Raw genomic sequence first — 15,687 nt, 5'->3', positions numbered from 1 at the left:
AAGTAGTAGCAAATATTACAGTCTCCTTATTTTGAGGATTTTCGGACAAATTTCTTGAAACATCCCGTTTCTACGTATATCATTTACTAAATGAGCAAACATAGGCACTTATTTCCCCTGCGAACCAGGCGGTTGTGATGGTTGTGACCCATTACAGAAGTTGCACAATGGCAATGATGACGGTGACCTGCTACTATACGAAGTCTTTCTTTCAAACTCTAGGTGCTGCATAAATGCAAGAAACTTCAGCTATTTAATATATATTTGTTTAAAGTTTTTACCCGAGGTGCGCATTGCTCCTCGCATTTCAGCCTTTCACTGGTGAATTTTTTTGTATGCAGCACATGGGACTACTCACACAGTTTTGCCAAGGCATGTCAGTAAATATCCCACGTAACCTAGCAACACTTGCGGAATTAATGTAGTGGGAAGTTTTCTTCCCCGGGTGCACATAAGAAAAAAAAATTTCATGCTAATGCAGAAGTTCGAAAATACATGGGGTGCCTGTCTACAGTTTTAAGAAGTTAGTAAAAACACTAAAAGAAACCCTTCATCTTCTGTCATACTGCCATTAGCAGAGGTGTGCACCAAATTAAAGTGCTGCCTTGCAAGTGCTGTTGTGCTGACATATTCACAATAATACAGACTTGCAGCAAATACAGAACGAATTACTTTTTTTTTCATTGTTTCTAAGAAAGCTCTTATGCACCTGCTGAAGCACTATTCACGTGAACTTATCAAGCAGACAGCTGTGTCGAGGTCGAGTAAAGTTGTGGGGAACAAAGCAGTGCATAAATTTTCCTAGTGGAGTGCACTGCTGTACTCACAAATTTTTTTGCCGAGTTTTTGTAAGATGGCAACACGTATGGCGTCTCCCATGACCTTGTTACACACATACTCATTCAGCAAGCAGGAAGTATACATCCTAGTAACCATGAAATGGTTAAAGCAGCAGAACCTGTCTGTTTCTTCTCCAGAACTCCTTATAAAATATTTTGAGCTGTCCATAGCATGTAAATTTTAATGTGCCTACAAAGTAGAAAGCCTTAAAAAAGGGAAAAAAATTGTTTTTCAGACCACAGTTGGGCAACTAGGAAGAAAAACCACAACAGTTTCTCAAAAGCAAGTTCTCTGGTGGGAGACACAATCATAATCAGAAAGCGTGCAGTGGGCTGCACACACTAAAATCAACCATGCAAAGCAATATACCAATCTTCTATAGTTCACTACACCATTGCTGCAGTAGTACTCAGTAAACTGTATGGCAATGTGGTTGAAGGTGCATATTTTTATTGATTCCATGACAAACCAGCTTCTCTGATGCGATAAGGGGCATGCGGTTGAGGATAGGAGATTCAGAAATAACAAGATGTTACAGCAAGGGCCGAGCTGAAGAGAAATACCCGCACCAATATGGCCTTTGTACTGGCAGAACTTACAGTACAGCTGGCCTCAGCATTCCACTTAAAGTTGAGCCTAAGTACAGTGGAGAAGCGGCAAGTACAACCACAACTGTGGGAAATATTATATTCTGGGCAAATTTTAAGAAAAGTTTTTCCATCTTGACGTAGTTAAGTTGGATGACTAGCAAAGCACATATTGTGATGGAGTGCTCGGTCAAACTAATTCTACATCATGGCTTTGACCTGGTACTTCTACACAAACTGTGCCGCATGAAAAAAAAGAAAAAAAAAAGTGGGGGGATGTGAAGGTAGGGAAGAGCAGTATATTTAACAGACTACTACTACATCAACAAGTTCAACACACCAGGCTGCGAGGTGGACTAGATTTGACAACAGGACCAGGGTGCCCAAGGTGTGACTATATAAGAAATAAAACCTTTTAGACCACTAATGCGCAGGGCTGTTTAAGATATACAGCACTCTTCTGTGCTCAGGTTTTCTATGCCTGAGGTAAGCAGACGGGTCATAATTCCACGTGAAAGGTAGCATGAAGTCACAGATGACGGAGAGTCATAGAAGGACATCATGTTCTTCGCATCCGATTCATCAGGGTGCTGCTCACTCTTGAAGATCTTGAATGCATCTTCAATCAGCTGAACATGGCAAAACATTGTAATTAATGAGAACTGTCCCAAAATTTAACGACAAAGTACACACAGTTCATTAAATGAATAAAGGCCAAATACAGATCAGAACAACCTAATCATTCCTAATAAAGTACTGAAGAATGACCAAAGCCCATGTTATGTGTCCGCAATGTATCTAGCTCTGTATAAAGACTCCACACACACAAACACACACACACACACACACACACACACACACACACACACACACACACACACACACATATATATATATATATATATATATATATATATATATATATATATATATATATATATATATATATATATATATATATATATATATATATATATATAAAGCATGTAGGCACAAGTAACAGAAGAGGCATCAACTGCAATAACAATTATAGAGCTTGAAGAGTGTACTTCTTTTTAACTATCTGTAGGCAGCTAAAATGATTTTTTAACAAGCAATACACTTCATCTAAACATCGCTACCTCCATATGAAGGCACACATACCACATCCAGGTCAACCTTCTCACTAAATGAGAACTCTGGATTTCTTTTTAGGATCACGTCAATCACCATGAGGAGCTGGGGAAAAAAAAAACGCATATGAAAGGTGCTCAGAGTATGCCGCATGAATGTAGTTATGACAAATGTCTTACCTCAATCATGACGTGCCGGTATTCTGGCAAGGAGACGTGGCTCAGCAGCATTTCTACTTGAAGGGCAAAGTTTAAGTCATATATGGTTAATTCACTTAGTGTAGGTTGCTGCAAAAAATAATACATTTTTATGATTAATGAACAGCATTGATCAATGATTTATACAAAGGTGCCACAGGAATATTTACACCAATAGGTAAAGTGTCTCATGTAAGAAAAAATAAATAGCAATAATGAAAAATGTTGCCAAACAAAGCTGTTTCAGTTTTTCCAATGTTCATTTACACTGGATTATCGCAGTTGTTACGTTGTCAATGACCAGAGCATGCACCTAAAGTATCAGAAATTTCTTAATGTCACAGCTGATTTTACAGCAAACGAGGCATGTCTGATCAATGTTTTCATGTGTTGCCAATACTAGAACTGCACATTCTTGAGTGTCCAGCACTACTTGTCACTACATTATTTAAGAACCAAGGTTGGATAACATGGCGATGATGGAAAACAATGAAAAATGCCAGCACACGTAGGAACACTGACGACAGCTGCTGCAACTTGAGTACTGGCACAAAAGTTAGAAGCAGAAGTACTTCTGTAATTACAGTTCTTTCATTTACCTCACACCAAGTACTAATCGCAAAAAAAGGCTAGCACATTCTTTAGTTTTAATTAGTGCAGTATGTAACATCATGGCCATAAATGTGGCATGAAGAGTGTCCTGCTTTGATGTTCACAAAGTACTACCGACGTCATAAACAGGTGCTGAGGCACAGGCACCCATGAGAGCAAAAGACAGCAGGCTGGTATAACCTGCACCCAGAACTGGTATAATTTCTGCTTAGATTCCTAACAGCCAGCCCCATTTAAACCTATACCACTGCTTAAAACATGCAGCATTGTCACAAAAGTCACCTAATGTCTTCCAAGTTTTCTATAAAAACAGCTTTCATTCTAGCCAAAGAAGTAAACACATGTCCATTGTATTCCACGTCTAAGAAATGACGTGCACAGAGAGTTGTTCATGTTTGTATGAAATGTAGCAATGCTGATCCTCTGTAATCTTAACCTTAGTTGTCATTATATGTATGCCACTTTAGTCTTGTCTATCATCAAACTGTTCACCAGCAGAGTCAGAACCATAGTGGCAACAGATCCAAGTGTGCGTACATGACTAGTGTTTCGTGCATGATTGAATTATTCACCAGTGAAAGTGTTTTTCTGCCAGTAGAGTGGGAATTACAGCGGCAACCAGCGTGCATATCTATGCTTCATGTATGCATCTGGACGGCAAGAGATAAATGCTGGCCAACTCGAGAAGTTTATAAAAACCAAATAATTTTACACCTCAGCAGTCCACTTCGGGGAGAAGAGATGAACTCAGGGCAACTACGTACACACAGCTAACATCACATCTCACCCTGACACCGACCACTTCCAGTCTCCGTGGAAGACCTCTACTGAGTATATTTTGCCAGCTTGAGGGTAACCTACAAGCGGCATCAGTGTGGATGGACTGCCACATCAGCCAATTTATGTACGTCACTAGATTTGAGCTTTCAGTCATCTGTGGACTCTAAACGTGTTTTTCTTTATTTACCTGTTGAACATACAGAAAACACCAAGATGTACAACTCCTAGTGGAGGTCACAAACCAAATCTGAGTTGTCATGTATGGTTACACCTGTCTGTAACAATTGTCACATTTGTGCATTTTTCCATTCTTTAATATTAACAGTCTTAAGACATAGTTTACTTTGTTTCGATACTGCATTAAATTGTTGTTCTTTGTTTATCTGGATAAAGCTTTTGTCTTGTTCGTGATGGTAGCTGGTGTAAGCCACAACCCAGACGTCAGCCACTTATAAGTAGGGTTCCGTGTTTTCAAATAAATCCGAAAAAATCTGATAAAAACTCACCGGAAAAAGTTTTGACAATTTGGATTTATCCGATAAACTCCGATTTGAAAGGGGCATTTTCAACGTTCAAAGGGCATTTTCAAAGTTGGCAATCATCAATCGAAAGGAGCACACCTCCATCAGCGGCAGCAACCTTGTAAAGTATGCTTGCGTCTACTACAACAGTCTTTAAGGTTATAATACGAACAAACGTAGGTGTTTTGTATTCAAGTATTTGTGCTTGTATGTATATGTGTTTGTGCGTTCAAACCTTCCAGACATCTAAAATACACTTAGTGTGTTCACATGTTTTCGTGTTTAGATATCATTTCATCTAAGATTTCGAAGTATTGAGAATAATAATAATAATAATAATAATAATAATAATAATAATAATAATAATAATAATAATAGGTCCTTTATTTTTCATCATTAAGATGAGGGAGGCTGGGAGAAAAAGCTGAGAAGCAGCTTGACTAACTCCTGCTCCCCCCAAAAGTACACTTTGGAGAGTTCATAGCAGTGCACATCAACAGCCTTATTAACAGGGTAAATGAACAAGAAGTGAGAAAAAAATGAAAGGATGGAAAAACAGGATTATCAGCAACAATGCAACACATTTTCATTGGAAATAAAATTAATAAGAAAACATTGCAACAACTAATAATGCAAAATTAAACACCGAATTTCGGAGAATTGTGGTTTTAGGAAAAAAAAAACTCCGATAAATCCTAATTTTGTAAAAAAAATGAACGCCAAAAAACACCCTCCGAATTTCAAGAAAAATAAACTCCAAAAACACGGAGCCCTACTTATAAGCCATTTCTCAGGATAAGAGGAAAAGCTAACACTTTGACCCTGGGCCGTGACAAGCATCCTTTTACCATCTTTCGAATGTGGCTCTGCTTAACCTTTATCCCTGGACCTGACATCAAGTGATGTCGAAAGGAATATGTGCTGTTTCATGGTGTAAAAGATAGCATAGTACACTTAAGTCCCATAATTACTATGCCAGTTGGTGCATTCCACACAGTAGTTTCAGTTGTGATGTGTTCCAAACGGTAGTTTCTGTTGTCTGTCAACAGTGTCTTTGGATTGTTGCTATCTATCTACATCTTGCGTTATCTTGAACACACCAATTTATTTATAGGGGCTCAGAGAGGTACAGCTTTCAATGGAATAATGTGGCATACAAAAGTTAACTGGCATATCCAGTGCACATTGTCAGTTTGTGATATAAATGCTGTGTATCACCAGCTACATTTGCCAGAAGTTGCATTACAGTAACTCTCAGTACTCCTCAAAATCAGAACACAGACTGGCCACATAGGGTGGTCACAAAAGATTTGCAAACACTAGCCACATAGAGTGGTCACAAAACATTTGCAGCTCTAAACTATTGTGTCAACCAGGGGCTTTGTAAGTGATGGGCAGAAGGGGCTTGAGGAACCATAGGGTTTGGGGATGGGGGAGTTCAGCCCCCCATTTTTCCAAACATCAGCTTCTGGTATGCTAATGCATGGCAGACCCAATATCCATGCTGGTTTCAGCTGTAACACTACACATTTGCCTCCTTACCTAGATGCCTGCCATGTGTCAGCCATTAACACACACATGTTCTTTATTGTCGATATGTAAACTTATGATCCTACAAATCATATTTCCAGATGGACTCATTTTTTTGTTCCATAATCACTGTTGCATGAGTTCCTTCAGAATTACCCAAATTATACTTGGTAGAAAGCGCTTGTGATACGATTCTGTGTTTACATACATGGATGTGGTTGGTTGTGTGTACTACTCGGTAGTAGTGCTTGTGACATGGTTGTGTTTCTTTTTGTCCTGTTTTATTTGTACTGTGTTTTTGAAGAACTGTGCACGAGCTCGCACAAATCAAGATCTTACTGTCGGTAGCAATAAAGTCCCTCCATCGCGTCTACTGCTGCTTTTTTAAGTACCGCCATCTATTGTTCGACGACGACGCCCACTTCCGGTTCCGGAGCTTCCGGAAGGAAGTTCTTGAGCCACTTCCTTCCGCTTTTTCCTTCCATCTTGTTTCTGCGCACACATGTGCACACGCGAGAAAGCACATATTTGCTTCTCCGTTTCGCAAGTGTTGTTGTTTTGAGGTTCGTCGTAAACTGCCTGCCGCCGAGCGAGTTTTCGCTCGGTGTTTCTGCGTCGCAAGGGCATGGGCGGGCATGGGGCAGGTGCATCAACCGGAAAAGCAGCAGAAACATCATGGCGGCACTTTGGCTTCCGCTAGGCGGGGAACCGGTGTAAAGGGAGTGGGGGCGGACGAGTTGGCGCTACTTAACCTAGCCGGCGGAAAACGCATGGAGGGGCTTTAGGTAGCAAGACTAAGTTTTCTCTTCCGCTGAACTGTTTTAATTTTATTATTTTTTAATGCCTAGCGATTTCCAGGCACAGTGAACTGTTAACAAATGGTCGATGAGTGGTCACAAATGTTTCGAGTCTCCTGCCCTGCCCCCCCCCCAGTGTAAGAGCATCTCAGAGGCCTCTGGTGTCCATACTCCTTTATTCTGAATATAAGCTTTGGTAAAAATTTAAGTGAGGACTTGCCTGTGGTAGGTGATGCCCAGCAACAACAATTCCTCCTGGGGTCCGTGTCATGACATCCCACACTCTGTCAAAGAAGTCCTTGGGCACTCTGCATAATGCCCCTTCTATCTGTCTCGTGCAGTGCTGAGACAACCTGGTTCATGAAGAAATGTGGTGTGTTAGCAACTATTACAGGTCAAAGTGCATTAATAGCTATAAAGCCTTGCATAACGAAAAGAAACAAGGCATCTACACAGGTTGGAATATTGGCTTTATGAGTAGGGAAAATTTTAAAAGTTGGTGCTTGATGCATGTGCAAAAAACTATTAACCCTTTGCAGTCTGTTGTCAGGAGGCACCCAACAAGGCCTTTTAAACTGTGCACATTCTTTCTCCCGATGGATGTGTCATCATTTATCTGCCTAAATAAGTGGCCACTCCTGTCATTATCCACTTCACTATAGGTGGCCACACAAAAGCAAACTGTCCAACTAAGCATAACAGTGCCATCAACAACTGAGTATCCTTTTCACAACTGATGATTATGGTGATATTTCAATGCACACATTTGACAGGAATCATTTGCCTGTTAGCAAAATTGATGATGACTTTAGCAAAGAGGAAAATCATATCCCTCCACCAGACAAGACCTCATCAAATAAGTACAAGGTATGCACCAGAGATCCTGGGATGCATCCTGAAGAATGTGGTACCATACATCAGAATGACAGAAAATTAAGCTACTTGGCAGGGATTTCACAAAGAAATAAGTAAGGCACACAGACACAGACATGTGGGAAGGGAAACGGACGAAATTAAAGGTAAACTACATTTGTGTTGTCCATTTCCCTTACCTGTGTCCAGCCTGCAAGTTCATCCCCCCCCCCCTTTTTTTACATTGTACCGCACCGCTTCCAAGGCTAAAAAAAGAACAGGAATGCACAAGAATAGAAAACAAATATGCTACAATGTCTTTGCACGTACAGGTATGCTGTTCTTGTGAAGCTCAAAACTAGTAAAAGGGTTTCTGACTGTGCTGTTTTGTAAGTCTGTAAATTTAGGACCATGAAGGATCGAAATAGGAGGAAAAAGAGGAAGTGGAAAGCTCATCCTCACTTGACATCAGTGCTGTCACGCAGTGTGAACACGTTGTACACAACTTTCCTCAGCTCACTCGGAGAAAGACTTTCTAGCGTCTGAAATAAAAGGAGAAAAAAATAAAACAGGAAGCATGCCTTACAGTACTCCGTACACTACGTATAAAAACACAGCAAACTGCATACCGGAGGAGAAGCTTGCGTGAACTTGAGGTAAAGGTTCATTGCATGAAGTACAGACCTAAAAAAAATTATATACCTCAAATGAAATTCAGTATGTGCACACAGTAAACACAAAAAATACAGAACTCAAAGACTGTCAGTAGTAATAACAGATGACAATAATGCCCAGCTCCATACACAAGCTACAGTTTTATAAATGGCATGGATCATGATCCATGTAACATTGCATGCTACAAAATATTTGTAGCCTACTTCCATGCTTAGCAGTTGACAGTTGCACTTCTTTTCTTAGACTTGCAATAATACTATGCAAAAAAGCAGCAAACTCAAAGTTTCAGCATGTTAGTACTTTGCTAAGCTATGCATATAAAATGACTGACACAGGAGACAAGTGCAAGCTACCAAGTTAATTTATGATAAAAGAACATTAAATTTAGCATTACACAGTACTTGTGCCTCTGCCAAGCCTTGTACACATGAAACCTAAGTAATCCTGGTAGTATATCCATATCATTTCAAATTCTAGGTTTGTTCAGGCAGTTCATAGGGTGATAGCAGATACACAATTCTTTTGTCCCATACCACATAATATTGGTAATTTGCTGTCATGTACTGTGTTGCTTATGCAATTTCCAAAGTGCAAGGCATCAAAGAAAAGCAACTATTTAGCCCTTTCTTTTGCACTGTCCAAATTGCCCCCCCCCCCTGCGACATTTCCCAGTTTTCAATATTAAACTTCACAACCTAGTCATCCAATTGCATAATTTCGTGTACAAAAGGTAGAGTTTCACCACACGACACCTTGTTACCTTTAGGTCTACATGGATAAAGGAAGTGAACTTGCCCAGTTCTGATCTTGAGTATGCCCTCAAAAAGCTTTGGTGTGGTGGAGATGAGACGACCAACATAAACGATGACTTCTTGAAGCAGTACAGCATGGTATACATGATCTTTGCACTGTGCATAAATAATGCTCTTAATTTCCTTTGGGGTCAATGGCTTATCAATAACAGCTTCATCTCGGCCAAAGACACCCACAGTGATCTAAAGTTGGATAAGAAAAAAAAGGGGGCAAACAATGATGTATGAGATCTGGTGGCACCGAGAATTGTGTGTCACTAAACGTAAGGCACAATCCTACACAACTTGTGTTACTCCCAGAAAAAGTTATCTCTGTCGCTCATGTACACACGCGTGTGTAAGCACACATGCGCATACGCAAACATGCAAATCGGTGTCTGTAAAGTCTGCAAGCTGCCAACTCTATCACTGTGTCACCAGACACTACCCACAGTCTAGCTTAGCTCATTATTGGCGAGGATCGGTATAACCCAACAAAGATTCAGTCCTCTGCTAACCAAACCTGTCAACCACACCCCAATAATGCAGTGTTTCAATGTGCTGCACCATGTTGCATACAAGGAGTGTAGAGAAGTCTGCACTGCATGGGATTTGAAGGGCCCCTCACCAAGCTTGTTTGTTCAGTGCAACAAACAAGTGCAGTGTGGAGATCACATGGCAGTGATTACACCTGCAAAGTATGAAATGGCTACAGGGCACGAAAACAGTCAATATTACAGTCGGGGAGTCACTGCTTGAATGAATGACACATACAAGTGCCCCTATGCAATATGCCCCATTTGGAAAGTCACTGGATATGGAATGTGAAAATAGTCATAGTCATCCAATGCGAAAATGCACAATGCTGCCACAGGAAATGCACTGTTAAGTAAAATAAAACAAGAGAGAGAAAAAGATTCAGGCATAAACTCCCTACTGATGGGCTGTATATCGAGCAGAGTAACCTTGGGAGCTGTTTATTGGGCTTATACTACCTGGCAGGAACCAACAACGTAAACATCGATACGAGAGCAGAGTCATAATGAGAGGCGCCTCAAAGGATACGATACACGCTATGACAGTCCCCCACTGAGCATGTTTTACCATGAATTACGTGTTTTTAACATTACAGATGCTATAGTGACTCTGCTGTTTTAATGCAGTCTTCAGTGCACAATTTGCCTTCTCACACACTTAGTTTCAATCAAACTGTACATCTGAAAGGTGTCAGTTGCTAGAGCATGTTCTTTTTTTCTTAATGTCCCCATGAAAGCACTTGCCTGTGTGCCATTGCCTTCTCTGCTAAGGGCTGTCTGTTGCAGCTTTTATTTATTTATTTTTCTTGTATAACTTGCTCGAGCAAGCACTCATTAAGAGTCTATGGCCACTCCGTACAGGCTTAGCTGTTGTTGCTACTTTTTTTCTTTCTCATAATGTGCTCATACAAGCACTTTTCTGTGTTACAGGCTTTTTGCTACACAATGTGACACGAATGGATTAGAAGACATCAGAGGACACCTTGGCAAAGAATACTCTGCATTAAAAAAGGGTATTGGTATAATAAGGCCAATGTGATGCAGTCCCTTTGCCCCAGTACACATGCACACATATTAAGTAAGTAATTAATTAACTAATTTGTTCATTCATTCATTCAAGTACAGTTCACGAAGCAAATGTTCCATGGAAGCATGGAGGGAAAAACTGTGCTTGCCCACACTAGTGGCTTAGGCAAAGGGGGGAAGTGTCTTTCCTGGCACTGAAGCTCACCTGGCAATGTGCCAACAGGACAGTTCAGTTCCTTCCAACTCCGTCAACAGTGAACTGATTTGAAAAATTATTTAGGTAAAAAATGTCTATATAGTACCTTTCAACTTCAAGTGCATAAATGAAATTTGCAATCGGGACCTGGTGAGGGCCCCTCGGGATCTTCTTTGCTTACATCAGAACAAAACAAGAAAGCTTTAGTTTCATAACCTTTGATCTGAATAAACACCCAGAATTAATCACTTTTGTGACTGAGATACTGGCTCGCTTTGCAGTCCAGAGCACTCTCAAAACTCTACATTAGTACTATAGTTAATCCCACTTCTTATTTGCTATGCCTGCAAGACTGTTGTGTGCATTATGTGGCTAAAACAATTAAACTTGCCTGTTTTCCATTGACCAATATGGCTGTGATGTAAGGACTGAGACTGTCCACAACCTTTCCCAAAATGCTGGAGCAGCGACGCACAACTGCCCTAGAAGGCACGCACGTACCACAGTAAATATATATTGAGTGGTTACTTCAGACAACAAAATGTTGAAGCAGAACATAAAATAAAAGAAGCCACAGAACACCACATCATTTGTCAAAATGACTACCTTCTAGAAACCAGTGAAAATATGGGCTCTGTGATAAGGTTTGCTGCCGTGCCAATATTTTTTACTCAATGGGTATAATAAACAGCAAGAGGGTATGTTTAGGCGATTTAGTACCACAGTCATTGATCTTGAACACTGGGTACATCAAGAGGTGACAAAGTATGATAGTGCAATATTCCTTTCTTCTCCTGCCTGTGTATATATCTTTAATTTAGTAAGTAAATTGGAAAATTTTGTTTGGAAAACAATACAAAAAGCACTTCATTCGTATAATAAGGAGATTCAAAACTATAATGTAGTTATTTATGAGGGCAAGATCACAGCATAATCTTCAAAAGAACATAAGATGTCATAACAAAGCATTACATATCCATAGAAAGTGTCACAAAGAAGAGCTTCTTGAATTGCCACTGCCAATAACAATGTTAATTAATGCTAAGGTCCCCAGTTCTTGCAACACATTACAGCAATTACTGCACATCACAGTAATTACCACAATTAAGTGCAATGATCCTACCAGTGTTTGAGTGCACCTGCCTGTCTTGTTAGCTTTTCCAGCCTGTCCTTGAGCATCACTGAAGAAAGAAGTGAAAAAAAAAAAAAAGTTGAATATGGTGTGAATAGTTGAATAATGTGATTTATAAGGAAGTATACATGCCTCCATCTATGGTGAAGCTTGGGCTCACTCTGTTCCACAAGATGCCCAGCAGTTGGCTTTGACCATTCAGTGTGTCCACGCTGACCAGGGCTTCTATGATTTCATTGTTTGACTTTGAGTAGAATGACTGCAACAAAGTGTGGAGGCCATGGCATGCTGCTTTACTTTAAATGCACCTACAAGCTACTAGAAGGCTATGAAGATATGAGGTGACAAAGAAGTGACTGCATGTTGCATACAAATAAGGTTTTTAACATTACCAATGTGCTAACTTATCTGGCAAGGTAAGAGATGGTAAAATCAAACTTGTTTTTATGTTGTGTTGCATATTGGCGAACAGTGAGTTTTTTCACACTATTTTTACAACACATTAATGGGGCCCTGCAACGCCTTTCCGAATTATCACAAAATGACCTTACTAAGGGTGTCAGCTGGGAAAGCTCGTGCCACAAAAAATTTCGAAATCCATCAAGTATAAGGAGTTATCACACAAGTAATGTGATTTGCTTCTAGTTTCATAGCCACAAGTGCGCTGGAAGCTACACAGGTGGATGGCAAAAGGGCGATGCGTCACACAAAAATTACATCGCTGCGTGTCATGGCCTTGCACATTTTCTTTTCTTTGTTCTTTGAACATATTGGCTACTGATTTTGGTTCAGATGCGTGCGGCACCAGCATGTGATGGCACCCTGTGGCAGGTGCTATACCTACATGATGCAGCATGTAGCTGCCTCCACAGCACCTACCATGGCCTCCACCCACTCCTGATTATGAAATTGTTGTGCCTGCTTGCTGGATAGTTTGTGACAATTTTGTGAAAGAAAGTGGAAGCAATTCTTGGCCACATTTGACACAAAATTCCCTGCTGCATACAGTGCAATAATATCTGGCTCATAAGTTCACGGGAGCCTCGACTACTGACGAGCAACGTTTTCTGACTATGTTCAAAAAGTTTTGCAGGGTCCCTTTTCTGCATGCCTTTTGCAAGGCATGCTTCAGTAAATCTCAGTGAAAGCTAGATAAAAGAAAAAAAAAGATTCAAAGACAGTTTAGCTTGAAAAAAAAAAGAATAGGCATCCTAGACCACTTCTATTTGTTTTCCTTCCTCCTGTTATACATAAAAGATGTGAAGAGGCTATTTTCATTCATTTTCTCCTAATTTTCTAATCATGACTTATATTTGTTATGGTATGGTAGCTCTCAGAGCTCTAAAGCAAAAATGTGATTGTATAAATGTAGATTATGGCCAACCAAACACAATAATAAGTTCTTCAAAACGAAGTTTCACTTCATTACTACTGAGAGTGATAAGAAAATGAAAAGTACATTTCAAAGGAGTCGACAAAGTTACAGTTCACCTAGTGCACGCGAAATTTACTGCAGCAGCAGATTACAAAGCACATATAGAACTTGAATAATGCTGGCAGCAGATCTGCAAGGCTAACTCCAGCAGCTAGCCGCGACAAAACCAGAAATCTTGAATTCTGAGGGAAACAACTTAATGAAGCTTTCCCGCAGGTGAATGGGAGGACTTAGAAATGGTCTGAAAGTGCTTTAGTGACAGCTCATGCTGCCATAGGCAGTGAAACCGTTGAGGCTGGTGTAAACCTTCCCATCCCAGGAGTGCTTTAGGAGCACTCCCCTGCAAGTATGTTCGGCCCCTGGAAAGTTCTACAGCTGGTTAAGCAACCACTAGCATAGTGCAATACCACAAGGAAAGCTCATTTGCACTAATTAAAGAAGCCACCTTGAACTATAATTTTGAGGTACTGACACTGGAATGATACTTGCACACCCTTTTCTTCTGAGCAAAACTTGTCCTGGTCGTTACCATACAGCACTGGCATAGCCGAGGAGGGGGTGGGGGGGGGTGTTTTTGTGTATATACACACAAATACATAGAAATGCATGCACAAACATACATAAAGTATGGTTGAACCCCCCCTCCCCCCTTCTCGAAACATTTCTGGCTACGCCCCTACCATACAGTCAATTACTAGCACTCTATTTTTGGCGGTCATACATCGCCAAGGAGTCGCTCATGCAAACTTTGTTCCCATCACAGACTTCCTGGTCTAAGACTCCAATGTGGACTCACAAGTTAAATTTATTTCAGTGTCTAATAACTGTGGCTAGCTAAGTATGACTGATGTGAAATACATCAGCATGGAAAAAGTTCAGGTCAAAAGTACTTTTCTCATGGCTTGCACACCAGTAACTGACATAACTAAATATCTTAAAGGAAGAAAAAAAAAAAGAAAATGTCAATAGCTATACATTAAAAGGTTGTTTATAGCGGAAAGTTGCACTGCATATGCACTTTCTAATTCTAAACAATACTGTAGTACAGCTAGTCCCAATGATTAGCTTTTGTCAAGGTATCATCTACAGCCCCATATTAACCCCTTGCGGTCCGTTGTCGGCCCCTGTCTGACAACGCAAGAAAGCCGCAGCGGTTCGTGGGCGGGCACTGTTGGACAACTTCTTTCACGGTTGATTTAAGCGCGCGTTTTCCCGCTATATTATGCGCCATCTGTAAAAGAGTAGGTAAACTTCTTTCAGTTGAGCTTTGAGTCTTTAACTTTCGGACCAGAACGGACAGAAGGTGGGAAAGGGTTTCGGACCCCTAAGGTTAAACCAAAACGGGAAAAAAGCTGCATCTGCCAAATTTGTTCAAACAACATGAAATATAACAGAGGAAGGGAGTTCATTTATCCCAAAGTTAGAGTTTGGTATCACAGTGTTGAGTGAATTAACACTGCTACTAGCTTTGCTGGCGCGACACACAATTAGTGACAAGAGCTTCAGAAAACACACATCGGTATGTAGCCTCAGTGACTGACTTAATTAAATGACTTAACAGGAATGCTTCTTATCAAAAATGAAGTAAGCATAAGGAGCATATTATAAACCACTGACCGAATAATCATAGGATGGCTCACTGTACTTGTGGACCTTGGACACATCAGTTAGGCTCTGGTAGCCAGTGTTGGTATGCTCAAGCTGCTGGAAAGCATCAAACTTGGGAAGAGCATCATGCGGCAGCAGGTGCAGGAAATCCAAGTGCTCAATGCACGATGAAGAAATGAGGTTCTGCATAATAGAGCCAATAAACCAAGATTATGTGAAGGAGAACAATTTCACAGTTGAAATCTGCAACAACAGTTTGATGCAGCTGGCACCTAAGTTCATAGGTAACAAGGAAAAAAAAAAAAGATGAGCTGAGGTGTTGAGACAAGGCTCGCATAGAATTAAAAAAAAAAATGCCCTCAAATCGGCTTGACAGTACTAAAAGCTCTAAGAAGGCCACAGCAAGAGACCTAGAGAATTCTGTTCAGAACAGTGGTTTCAAAACATTGAAGAAACATT

The 15,687-nt window shown here is 40.4% G+C and overlaps 1 protein-coding gene across 9 annotated transcripts in view; it reads right to left on the bottom strand.

Annotated features, from left to right (window-relative positions):
• Positions 1–1,273: 1,273 nt before the first annotated feature.
• LOC119377038 (probable phosphorylase b kinase regulatory subunit beta) overlaps positions 1,274–15,687 on the bottom strand; it is a 63,736-nt gene continuing 49,322 nt past the window's right edge. For all 9 annotated transcript variants that reach the window (XM_049411170.1, XM_049411167.1, XM_049411142.1 and 6 more), the window contains 11 exons: positions 15,238–15,411; positions 12,318–12,444; positions 12,177–12,234; positions 11,445–11,535; positions 9,300–9,499; positions 8,459–8,513; positions 8,292–8,371; positions 7,198–7,330; positions 2,720–2,827; positions 2,571–2,645; positions 1,274–2,056 (listed from right to left, as the gene is read on the bottom strand). In XM_049411170.1, coding sequence (XP_049267127.1) covers positions 1,868–2,056; positions 2,571–2,645; positions 2,720–2,827; positions 7,198–7,330; positions 8,292–8,371; positions 8,459–8,513; positions 9,300–9,499; positions 11,445–11,535; positions 12,177–12,234; positions 12,318–12,444; positions 15,238–15,411 — 1,290 coding nt within the window. In that variant the 3' untranslated portion in view covers positions 1,274–1,867. The remainder of the gene's footprint in view (positions 2,057–2,570; positions 2,646–2,719; positions 2,828–7,197; positions 7,331–8,291; positions 8,372–8,458; positions 8,514–9,299; positions 9,500–11,444; positions 11,536–12,176; positions 12,235–12,317; positions 12,445–15,237; positions 15,412–15,687) is intronic.

Source organism: Rhipicephalus sanguineus, chromosome 1 (assembly GCF_013339695.2).
Source record: "Rhipicephalus sanguineus isolate Rsan-2018 chromosome 1, BIME_Rsan_1.4, whole genome shotgun sequence".
Classification (NCBI taxonomy): Eukaryota; Metazoa; Arthropoda; class Arachnida; order Ixodida; family Ixodidae; genus Rhipicephalus; species Rhipicephalus sanguineus.
The sequence above is the reverse complement of the archived record's forward strand: the minus strand, read 5'-3'. Positions and strand labels throughout refer to the sequence as shown.